We start from the raw sequence: 12,055 nt of genomic DNA, 5'->3' as shown, positions 1-12,055 counted from the left end.
ACTGGGATAGAGGTTAGTAAGTCAACTATAGTCTGTCCTGGGCTTCTAACTGAAAACTAAATGGAAGTTCACTGCCATGTGATGGAAACATCAAAACACTCAACTCTCTAATAATTTAAACTTGTGTTTGACTTTCTACATTATCATTTTTTTCAGGTTGGCTGGATATTCACGGATCTTCTATCAGAGGACACGAGGAAAGGCACCGTCAAATTTATCAGGAATAAGGTAAGGAGCTTGATGCTTATCAGAAAGGATAACAGCACTCGCATTTAGAACCACTGCCTCTCACAGTGTTAACTTTTTAAAAAAGTAATCAATATTTCTTGTCCTGAGAGAAAATTGGGCTATTGGCCTATTTCATTTTCATACATTTCTATTTTAATTTTTTACTACAGGAATTTTGCTTTTCTCCTTTTACTTGGGGGCATCTGGCACATGGAGAGGGTGGAAGGAGAGGAACGGAAGAGAAAAACAGATAAAGTACAAAGAATAAAGCAATAGAGTAGAATGTATTTAAAAACACTCAGTAATGTATTAAACAGAATAGTGGTGTGTTTTGGCATAACACGTATTTAATCTTTATTTAATATTTAGCAATATTCTTGGTTTTCTTCCTTCAGGTTTTACCGTTTCCACTAATTTAAAAAAAATCTGTCCCTCCAGTAAATTACAAGAAGCACTTCAACTGAAATTGCACACACCACTTTTCTGTTTAATACATTACAGAGTGTTTTTAAATACTTTCCACTCTATTGCTTTATTCTCTTCCCTTCCTCTCCTTCTACCCTCTCCATCCAGCCGCCACTGAGTTATGGTGCATTCACACGCCACAGTTTAATGGTTTAATGTGTGAAGTCAAAACAGCTTCACAGTGGGATTAACCTTGGAAGGTAAAGCAGGTGTGAAGGCCCATATTGAGTCTGAAGTGAAATGGAGTGAAACTTCTTACTACAAGCTTCTTGCTCTGCTTCCTTCCAGTATAAGGTCGGGCCTGACTTTGTATCCAGGCTGCATTTACACTATAACTGCAGCTTTGGTGTAAAGTGAAACTACTTCACATCGATGTTACACCCATAGTGTAAGTACAGGTTTAGAGCTGTATAAATCTGCTTTGCCTTGCTCTGATCCATTCAGGATCTGTCCTCCATCAGATCTTGATAAGGGCTGGAGAAGAACTTGGAGGGGGAGGATCCAGTTGTCGTGGTCCACGTAGGTACCAACGACATAGGTAGGACAAAGAAAGAGGTTCTGCTGAGAGGGTTTGAGCAGCTAGGGACTAAATTAAAAAGCAGAGCCACAAAGGTCATAATCTCTGGATTATTACTGGAGCCACGAGTAAATTGGCATAGAGGTCAATAGGATCAGGGAGATGAATGCGTGGCTCACAAGATTGGCGTGAGAGAAGTGGGCTTTGATCATGGGGCACTGGCACCAGTACTGAGGAAAGAGAGAGCTGTTCCGTTGGGACTGACTACACCTGAACCATGCTGGGACCAGAGTTCTAGCGAATCGAATAACTAGGGAGGTAGATAGAGCTTTAAACTAAATAAGGGGGGGGGGGGGGGCCCGGTGGAGAGAAATCTAGATTGCTAAAGAGAAAAGACAAGGAAGCAGTGCAGGAAAGGGATTGGGGTAAGGATAACCAGATTGTGTCAGGAAGGGACAGAGCGTACAAACAAAGGAGTGCACTAACAAAAAGGATCCGGGTAAGAAAAAATGGTAATAAGACAAATAGGGCCATAGTACAAAAAAATGTTAAGATGTCTAAAAATGTTAAAAAGACAAATCTAAAGGCATTGTATCTGAATGCACAAAGCATTTGTAATAAGGTAGACGAATTAACAGCGCAAATAGATATAAACGGATACAATATAATTGCGATTACGGAGACATGGCTGCAGGGTGACCAGGGCTGGGAGCTGAATATCCAAGGATATTCGATATTTAGGAAGGACAGGCAAAAAGGAAAAGGAGGTGGGGTGGCGTTGTTAGTAAAGGATGAAATCAAAGCAATAGTGAGAAAGGATATTGGCTCAGAAAATCAAGATGTAGAATTAGTCTGGGTGTTGCTAAGAAGCACCAAGGGGCAGAAAACATTGGCGGGAGTTGATTATAGGCCTCCAAACAGTAGTGGTAATGTAGGGGATGGCATCAAACAGGAAATTAGAGATGCATGTAACAAGGGTACTACAGTAATCATGGGTGACTTTAATCTACATATAGACTGGCCAAACCAAATTAGCAATAATACTGTGGAGGATGAATTCCTGGAGCGTGTACGAGATGGTTTTTTAGACCAGTACGTTGAGGAGCCAACTAGACACAAAAGTCATCGAGGGGTATGGGGAGAGAGCGGGAATATGGTATTGAGATGGAGGATCAGCTATGATCATATTGAATGGCGGAGCAGGCTCGAAGGGCCGAATGACCTACTCCTACTTTTCTATGTTTCTATGATACGATTAGCCCATGTAAAGTCATTTTTTTAATTTTCAAAAACATTATCTGATCTGGCAGCTTCTTCGTTGGCTGGTTAGCAAAGAGCAGTATTAGGAACAGCTGCTAGATTATAGAGTTTTGAATCTTGTTGAGACTAAATTAACCTTTCCAAATTTTGAACATTTTAGTTCAGCACCATTCCCAATAAACTCTCAACCAATAACGTTGAGATAGGTAACAGACCGGGAAAGTGTTTTTTTTTTAATGTGCACTTGATACTTAAAATCTCAAGATGCTTCCAGTGCAAAATAACGCAGATGAGCATGAGTGCAGAGAAAGTTTGCAGCTGCATTTCCTCTTAGACATTTGCTGCATTCCAGAAATCTCTCCCAGACAGGAACGGTAGCCAGTGCAGACATACACGGATGTGCCCCTCTTCCCTGAGTTGAGACGGATCAAGTCATAAATCCACCTGAATTTTAAAATGTTGATCATGCACAAAACTATATAGAATATTGACTTTAAAATATCTTCATCTGATGCAAAATGTATTTGAAGAATTATATTGCTTAAATAAGGTACAAGGTGAAAAATGGTACAAGGTGAAAAATGGTACTCTACTTAAATAAACAAACCCTTAATTTGATGTTACACTTATTGGTGGATTCTGTGTAATTGGATGCTTTTTTAACTAATAAATAGGCACTATAAAGTAAAAGCATATATTTTTTAAATCTCTTCAATATACTCTAATACTGAAACTTGGAAGAAAAGTTAAGTTTCAAACCAAGTTACAGGAAAGTTTGGTTCATCTGGAGGTTAATTGTCCGGAATGCTCGAGCCACCGGCAAAAATCAAGAGCCGTTACGTTCGTTTTTTTTTCTTTTCGTTGCATTTTTTTCACCAGTCAGGCTCTGCAAGGTCTCGCTGAAGCTGTTGCTAAGCTACAGAGACACTTGCAAGGTACGGCCGACTGTTTAGAAGCTGTTGGGGTTTGTTGCCAGATACGGAGCTCAAAATCTCCGTATGTTTCAACATTAGCGCTGGTTTGTCCGGCAGTTTTGATGGGACGGCAACAGCTCAGTCCCGTCGGTGCCGGATAGCACAAAGTTTCCTGTAATGACCTAAATGAATTAAGTTCACATCTTACAGTCACTATCTGCCACACTGATATTGGGAGAGACGGAGTGGAGACCAAGTGCCTCCCTGCGGAGAGGGAGCAAAAATCAAAGGAGTTTTATAAGTAGAGGCATAGAGTAAACAAGAGAAAACAAGTTTATGATAAATTTGTCATGACAATGGTTAGGCCACAGTTAAAGTGCTGTTTAAAGCACCCCATTATGGAAAGGACATCAATTAATAGACTCTGCAATGTATTTTCATCAGGATGATACCAGGGATGAGAAACTTTAGTTATAAGGAAAGACTTAAGATATTGGAGCTATTTTCATGGAGCAGGAAAGGCTAGGAGGTTAATTTGAGGTTTTTAAAGTTTATGGCAGATTTTGATGGGATGAATACGGAAAGACTGTTTCCTTTGGTTGGGATCAGTGATGAGAGGTTATTGATTTTAAAATGTGTTTGAGAGGAAGGAAAGAGGTTAGGAGAAATGTCTTTAATCAGAGGGGTATTAAAGCACTGAATACTTTTCCACAAGGAGCAGTTGAGGCAGAGACCATTGCATCTTCAAGAGAAGAGTAGATAAACATTTGAAGTAGAGGAAAATAGAAGACTAATAAGAGAAAGGAGATGGGATTCGTTTTTGAATTTCTCTAGCAAGGAGCTAGCACAGACGCAAAAGACTGAATGGCCTTCTAGATTCTATGGAAATATGACCGGGTCACTAGTGTATCACTTAGTAGCTGAATAAAGAGTAGTTTAGGGAGGTGTGGGGGGACAGGGAACAGAGGGAGGAACAATCTCACCTGTCTGCAAGCAAGTCCTAAGGTAAATGAGTTTCAGTGGTAGTAATTCCACCGGTATGAGGCTTTCCCACTATTTTGACACTGGCAATCAAAAAATATCAAAATAGCTTTATTTATGTTATATTATTGATAACCTATGCTTGGAAATTTTAAGTGTTAATAGTTTTGTTTTTCTCTGTCAGGATGCACATGTCCTAAGTGCAGAGGAGTGCATCACAGCAGGAGATTTCCAGAACAAGCACCCCAACGCTTGCCGACTATCTCCTGAAAATCATTTTGGATCCAAATTTGTTACCGTCTTGGCAACAGGTATGGGTTGATTCTGCGTGTGATCAAATCTCAAAAATATCGCAAAATAGGAAAGACAGTCTGCACCACTTATAGCGGGGGTGTTCATGTGAACGTAATTTGCCCGCTATACACAACACCTGAAAGGTTATTTTCTCTCTCTCCCTATAACGAGCCATCCACAGCTCCCCGATTTCCAGCCGCTTCAATGGGAGCGGATCAGTTGTTGGCGCAAAGTTTCATGTCTACAACGGTGACTGGATATGTCCAGATAAAAAATGTGAAGATGTCAACTTTGCAAGGAGAACAAACATTTGTTTTTGCAAAGTTGACATTTTCACATTTTTTATTTGGGTTAGAAATGTGATACAGGGAGCAAGTGCACTGATTTGAGGAAGTGAACAGGATTGGAAATCTTAAAACAAGTGAGTGTTGTAAATGTTTGATTTTACACAATATCATCTGCCGTCTCATCTAAGCGTCATGCATATTTCCCATTGCAAATTTGTGTTCTTCCTTTCCTTAGGTGGCCCAGATAATCAGGTTCATTTTGAAGGTTACCAGGTTTCCAATCAGTGCATGGCCCTAGTAGTTGATGACTGTTTTCTGCCATGCAGAGATGCACCAGAGCTGGGATTTATAAAGGAGTCTTCTAGTGAACAATATGTTCCTGATGTTTTCTATAAGGTAACTACCAAACTGATTGTGCTGTGACACATTACAAACTATAGGACAACTTGAGTCCAAACAAATACAATAAATAGTTCAAATCAAATTGGTACATTCAGCATTACTTCTTGTTTGCTAGCACAGTCTTCCTTATGAATCGTGGAAAGAAGGTAGAAAAGGTAGTGTTGTGTTGCGGGTCAATGAGATTGGAATCAATGGGAAAAAATCTCCAAAAGAGATAAAATCAATGACAGTCTGATGTAAAGTTTGATTTTGTGATCATATTTGAGGAAAATTGTTCAGCCAAGTAGAGGGCCTTTTGCATACTCAATAAAATATCCTAGGTATTCATTCCAGTGTGAGGCTGAACCAGACTGTTCGCAGCCTTGGCATCCTATTTAACATTGAACTGAGCTACCAACCCCACATCCTCTCCATCACCAAGACCGCTTACTTCCATCTCCATAACGTTGCCCGCCTCCACCCCTGACTCAATTTAGCTGTTGGTGAAACCCTCATCCATCCGTGACTTTGTTACCTCTAGACTTGACTATTCCAGTGCTTTCCTGGCCGGCCTCCCACATTGCACCCTCCGTAAACTTGAGCTCATCCAAAACTCTGCTGGCCGTATCCTAACTTGCACCAAGTCCTGTTCACTCATCACCCCTGTGCTTGCTGACATACATTGGCTCCCGGTCCAGGAATGCCTCGATTTTAAAATTCGTACCCTTGTTTTCAAATCCCTCCATGGCCTTGCCCCTCCCACTCTGTAACCTCCTCCAGCCCTCCAACCTCCAAGATCTCTGCACTCTTCCAAGTCTGGCCTCTTGTGCATCCCTGATTTTCTTCGCTCCACCATTGGTGGCCGTGCTTTCAGCTGCCTAAGCTCTGGAATTCCCTCCTTCAGCCTCTCCACCTTTTTACCTCTCTCTCATCCTTTAAGACACTTCTTAAAACCTACCTCTTTGACCTATCTCCTTTTGTGGCTCGGTGTCAAAATTTGTTTGATAATCACTCCTGTGAAGCACCTTGGGACATTTTATTATGTTAAAGATGCTATATAAATGCATGTTGTACAGAATCCTAAAGCACAGAAGGCCACCATGTCCAAGTACATATCCAATTCCCTTTTGAAAGTTACTATTGATTCTGCTTCCATCACCCTTTCAGGCAATGCATTCCAGATCATAAATTGCTGCGTTGTCCTACCACATTCAAAAATTCATGTATGTGAACCTCCCAGTTTATATTGCCTCTCCTCATTCTTCCATCCTAAATGCACCACTGCACAATTCTCTGCATTATATTTCACTTGCCATGTGTCTGCCCATTTCACCAGTCTGTCAGTGTCATCCTGAAGTCTGCTACTATCCCTCTTAGTTGATTAATTTTGATTAGCATTGCTGACAACAGCCTTATTTTGACTAGAAATGTTTACAAAACCTTCTTCACGTGAATGCATTCATAAAAATAATTATTGGTAACACGTTCTAGTTAAGTGAGTCCACATGGTGAAGTAAATGTGTGCATGTAAACTGTTCATGTGGTTTCTCTCTCACAGGACATAGACAAGTTTGGTAACGAAATCACACAGTTAGCACGGCCATTGCCAGTTGAGTACCTGATCATAGATGTAAGTACGAGCTAAGGTACATTTCTAACCTGAATTTGCTCATTGCTGCATTTCATTTTTCCTGGGATACTGCTGCATTTCATTTTTCCTGGGATACTGCAAGGGAACATTGAGGCGTGGCACAGGAACATGGCATGTGTCTATTAATGCTTGATTTGTTTCTGCCAGCACTGCAATATAGAAATAATACAGTTGCACAAAGTGGTTAAAAACTGGTGTACCTAAACATATGAATCATGTTCTGAAATGGATTTAATTCTATTCATGACATTTATGTTGATTTTTTTTTTAAGTTTAAGGCTGTTAATGACATTAAATTGCCCAGAGATATGTAGATGTTGGGTCTCACCCACGCTCCCTACTCTGCTAAGTTATTTCAATTGCTGTAGTACAAATTCGATGCAGGCAAGATATATAGAAGTAATGTGTCTAAATCTCATTTCTTTTGAGAAAATCAGTTACCTTAATTTGAATGTGCCAAACACAAAGTAAATTTATTTTGCTCTAAACCAGTAATACTATTTTTGATGGAGCACTTTTACCAAACCATTTGAAAAATCTTGTACAGGAAACTTTGTGTTATCCGGAGGCTAAGTGTCCGGCAAGCTCGAGCCACCGGCAAAAATCAGGAGCCATTTTGTTAGGTTTTTTTTCTTGTGGCTTTTTTTCAACAGTCAGGCTCTGGAAAGTCTCTCTGAAGCTGTTGCTAAGCTACAGAGACGCTTCCAAGGTACGGCCGACTGTTTAGAAGCTGTTGCTAAGCAACAGTGTTTGTTGTCAGATACAGAGATGAAAAGTTCCATATGCTTCAACATTAACGCTGGTGTGTCCGGCAGTTTTGAGGGAACGGCAACAGTTCGGTGCCGGATAGCACAAAGTTTCTTGTATTTTTGTTTAAAAAGAAAAAAAATCAGGCAAGGAGAGTTTCTGTGTGAAGATGAATTCTGGCTCGTCCAGTGGCAAGGCTGGTTAAGATAGTGAGTAGCTGAGCCACACAGTCTAGGAAGATACCACTTTCAATCCCAAATTGTGCTAAATTAGTTGATGTCAGCTAGGTGGCAGTTGGGGTACTACACTTGGTTTCAGCATTCCTGGGTTAGGAAAGGAAAAAGTTGGCCAGATTACTATCTAGCGAGTCTTGCTGTGACTGTGTGGACACGAGGACTTTATTGGACTTGGCAATGATGCACTCTATGCTTGAATATCCTAACAATACTCACTGTCATAGGTCACGGATGAAGAATGGCTGTTGGGGCACCTGGCATTTGTTACCCCAACAATGAGGCAGTGTCTTCAGGAAAGAACAGAGGGAGGAAATTGGCTGGTTCAGTTGAGTTTCTGGTCAATGGCGACATTCCCCAGGATGTTGATGGTGGGGGACTTGGTGGTGGTAATGCCATTGAATGTCATGGGGAGGTGGTTAGGTGTTCTCTTGTTGGAAATGGTAATTGTCTAGCACAGCTCCTATTCTGCTGTATGAGGGCCAATTATTAGGAATATGCAGATATTAAATGATAGGAGGTTTGCCTTTTTAAACCTAAATTATACACTATTATTTCAAAAGGGTTTGTTCTTGGTAACCAACCCAAGTTAAAACTTTTGAAAACAACGTTAGCATCATAGTAGACAAACCCAAAATACAGTTTGCCATAGGACAAAAGAGGTAGGTAAAGGGCATAAGGGAATGGAGTTCCTACAATGTGTACAGGACTCCTTTCTAACCCAATGGGCCAGAAATTCCAGGCCAGAAGCGTGAGTACGGTCGGGTTACTCACGCATCTGGCCGTTGGAAATGCCGGCGTTCAGCAGGAACAGCGCATGCGGGGAACGCTGGCATTTCCAGACCCGAGGTCTATTCACAGCGCGTGCGACTGCACAGGCAGCGCTTGCGCAGTGAACTTTGTAGATTTCACTGATGGATTCAGTGAGGGTAAGTCCCTAGAACTTACACGTGAAAAAGCAAGTGTAAAGTTGTTCATTGGCTGGGGAAGGAGATATATTTTATGGAGGAGCTTATGAAATGCAATATTTAGGTTTGGGAAAGGGAGGGAAGTTATTTTAAGAAATTTTAAGTAAGTTTTAAACTTAAATTTTTTTTTTTAAACGGGTTTTCAGAACGGTAGGTAGAAGGAGCAATTGTGGCTGTGTGAATGGAATGTGAGAATGAGTTATGTATGTATGTCCACATATATTCCTTTACGTATATGTATGTATGTTTTATATTCCTTTACTAATGTGTATGAATGTATGTTTTTAATTATGATTTTCCAATAAGTTACTTTCTCTGAAAGTCATAATTAAATAATACATTCATACACATAAGTAAAGGAATATATACATAACACGCAAAGGAATATATACAGACATACATACTTTCAGAAGCTCCACGATAATAAATATCTTCCTCCGCAGCCTCTGGAGCAACTGTACCCATGCTTTTTTCATGTGTAACTTGTAATGACTTGACCTCACTGAAAGCATTAATGAAAGCGGCGAATTATACTGCGCACGCGCTGCCTGTGCAGTCGCACGCGTTCTGCCTCTGAACCCCTTCGTTCAGAGGACAGGAAATGCCGGTTTTCCCCACATGCACTGTGCATGCTGAAAACCGGCATTTCATCCAGCCAGATGCGTAAGTACCCCGACCGTACTCGCGCATTTGGAAGGGAATTACTGGGCCAACATTTTACATGTCAATAAAATGAAAAATTTAACAATTGCACGACTTGCCCCCTCGCATCTGCGACTGAGGGTCCAAGGAGGTGCATTGCGCAAGAGGTCATCATCGTACGTATCCTCACACTGTTCCCTTTGGGGAACTGTATGAAGTGGTGGAAGGATTTATGGCCGTGATTAACGCTCATTCCGTGACCGTAACCATCTTTGAACCAGCCATTAGGGTGGTTAGTCCTATGGCGGGAGGGTTTTACGGGCTCCCACAACCCATCTGAGGGGGGGGGCCACCAACACCCACGGACGCAAGTATCCCGCTGGATGTCCACCCAGAATTTAAAGTTGGAACTCCGACTCCACTTGCCGGGACTGTCTGGAGTGGGGTTCAAAACCCTACTCCTTCTGGCCCAGCGGCGGGGATGCTTACTGCTACGCAAAAGGCCCACTCCGCACAAAAGGTGACACCCATACGTTTCCTGCGCCTTTTCCCTCCCCGTGACTGGAGCCCTATGCTGCCATTTCACGTTGCTAATCGGATTGGGCCTTTGTCATAGCGGTAGGATCCCCGCCGCTGGGCCAGATCAGGGTAGGGTTTCAAACCCCGCTCCAGACAGTCCCGGCAAGTGGAGTCGGAGCTCCGGCTCTAAATTCTGGGTTGACATCCAGTGGGATATTTGCGTCCGTGGGTGTGGGTGGCCCCCCCTCCTTGTATAGCTTGTGGGAGCCCGTAAAACCCTCCCGCCATAGGACTAACCGCCCTAGTGCCTGGTTCAAAGATGGTTACGGTCACGGAATGAGCGTTAATCATGGCCATAAATCCTTCCACCACTTCATACAGTTCCCCAAAGGGAACAGTGTGAAGACACGTATGACGACGACATTGCTAAATAAATAAATGGAATTAAAAAAATTCTTTTAGGGCTTTTAAAAGTCTTTAAATTGCTTTAATTCTGTTTAAAACTACTTCAGATTACTCAAAATAATGTAAACATTTTAAAAAGTTTATGAAAGTTACCAAAATCTTCAAAAAACTTCCAAAAATCTATTTAAACTGCTGCTTTGCATGTAAAAATGGTTAGCAGCTTGACAGAAACATTGGGGGCGTGTCCAGTGAAACTGAGACCTCAAGGGGCGTGTCTCACTTGCACTGCACGCTCCTGACTTCGCGCTGGCTGCACTCCTGGGCGGCGTGACGTCATACGCTGCCCGGGATTCTTCTTCTGGAAACACCAATTCCAGGCGTCCCTGGAGCTGATTGGCAGTAGCGCGGGGTAAGTGTAAATACGGGGCTTGCACGCGCTGCAAGCCCCGTTCTGGAATTTCTGGGCCAATATGTAAAAAGCCATGGGAGGATTCGCTATTGGATCTAGTAATGGAGAATGAACCAAAGCAGATAAGAGAAGTAAAAGTAGAGGAACATCTAAGCAATAATGACCATAATATAATACGCTTTAAGATAATAATTGAGAAAGACATAAACATGACAAAGACCAGGGTAATAGATTGGAGAAAAGCTGATTTTTGAGGGGCTGAGAATAGAACTTGGGGAAAATAAAATGGACAACCGTATTGGCAAACAGTGATGTAGAACAGCAATGGGAAACATTTAAAATGGTGTTCAACAGAGTCCAGGAAAAATATATTCTGCTAAAAAACAAGAACAAGCTAAACCCTAATGAGACACAGTGGATGAATAAAGCCATAAGGGAAAAATTGAGGGTAAGGAAAGAGGCATGCATTAAGTACATGGACAACAGAGGAGCGCATGATAAGGGAGAATACGAAGAGATTAGGAGAGAAGTCAAAAAAACAATTAGAAAGGCAAAGAGTAACTGTGACATTAAATTACCAAGGAACATAAAACGAAGTAGTAAAATATTTCACAGGCACATAAATAAAAAAAGGAAGGTCGGGATGGGAATAGGGCCACTAAGGAATGGACAGGATAATACCACAGGCAGAGATATTAAATAATTACTTTGCTTCAGTATTTACCAGGGAGATAAAACAGGTGGAGATGACATCGGATGATGAGATTAGTAATGAGATAACTGCATTTAAAATAAAACTAGGAGATATATTAAATAAAATAATGAAACTCGAGGATAAAACCCCTGGTCCAGACGGATTATATCCGCGCAAGGTGTAGTGCCAGAGGACGGGCGGATAGCTAATGTATAATAATACCTATATTTAAGAAGGGAGATAGAACATATCTAGGGAACTATAGACCAGTCAGCTTAACATCGGTGGTAGTAAAAATAATGGAATCCCTACTAAAGGAGAAAATGGAAGAACACCTAGAAACCAAAAATATAATAGTCAGCATGGATTTCAAAAGGTAAAGTCTTGCTTGGCAACCTAATTGAATATTTTGAAGAGGTAACAGAGAGAGTAGACAAGGGTAATGCAGTAGATGTAATTT

General features: G+C 41.4%; 1 protein-coding gene across 2 annotated transcripts in view; it reads left to right on the top strand.

The window, feature by feature from the left end:
• Nucleotides 1-12,055, top strand: part of nploc4 (NPL4 homolog, ubiquitin recognition factor) — an 84,012-nt gene that overhangs the window by 59,008 nt on the left and 12,949 nt on the right. For both annotated transcript variants that reach the window (XM_085963663.1, XM_085963662.1), the window contains 4 exons: nt 157-228; nt 4,550-4,676; nt 5,182-5,342; nt 6,886-6,957. In XM_085963663.1, the coding sequence (XP_085819789.1) occupies nt 157-228; nt 4,550-4,676; nt 5,182-5,342; nt 6,886-6,957 (432 nt within the window). The remainder of the gene's footprint in view (nt 1-156; nt 229-4,549; nt 4,677-5,181; nt 5,343-6,885; nt 6,958-12,055) is intronic.

The sequence above is a fragment of the Somniosus microcephalus genome, chromosome 21 (assembly GCF_052327205.1).
Source record: "Somniosus microcephalus isolate GS21.2 chromosome 21, FLI_Smic_1.0, whole genome shotgun sequence".
Lineage (NCBI taxonomy): Eukaryota > Metazoa > Chordata > Chondrichthyes > Squaliformes > Somniosidae > Somniosus > Somniosus microcephalus.
This window is presented reverse-complemented; position numbering and strand designations above follow the sequence as displayed.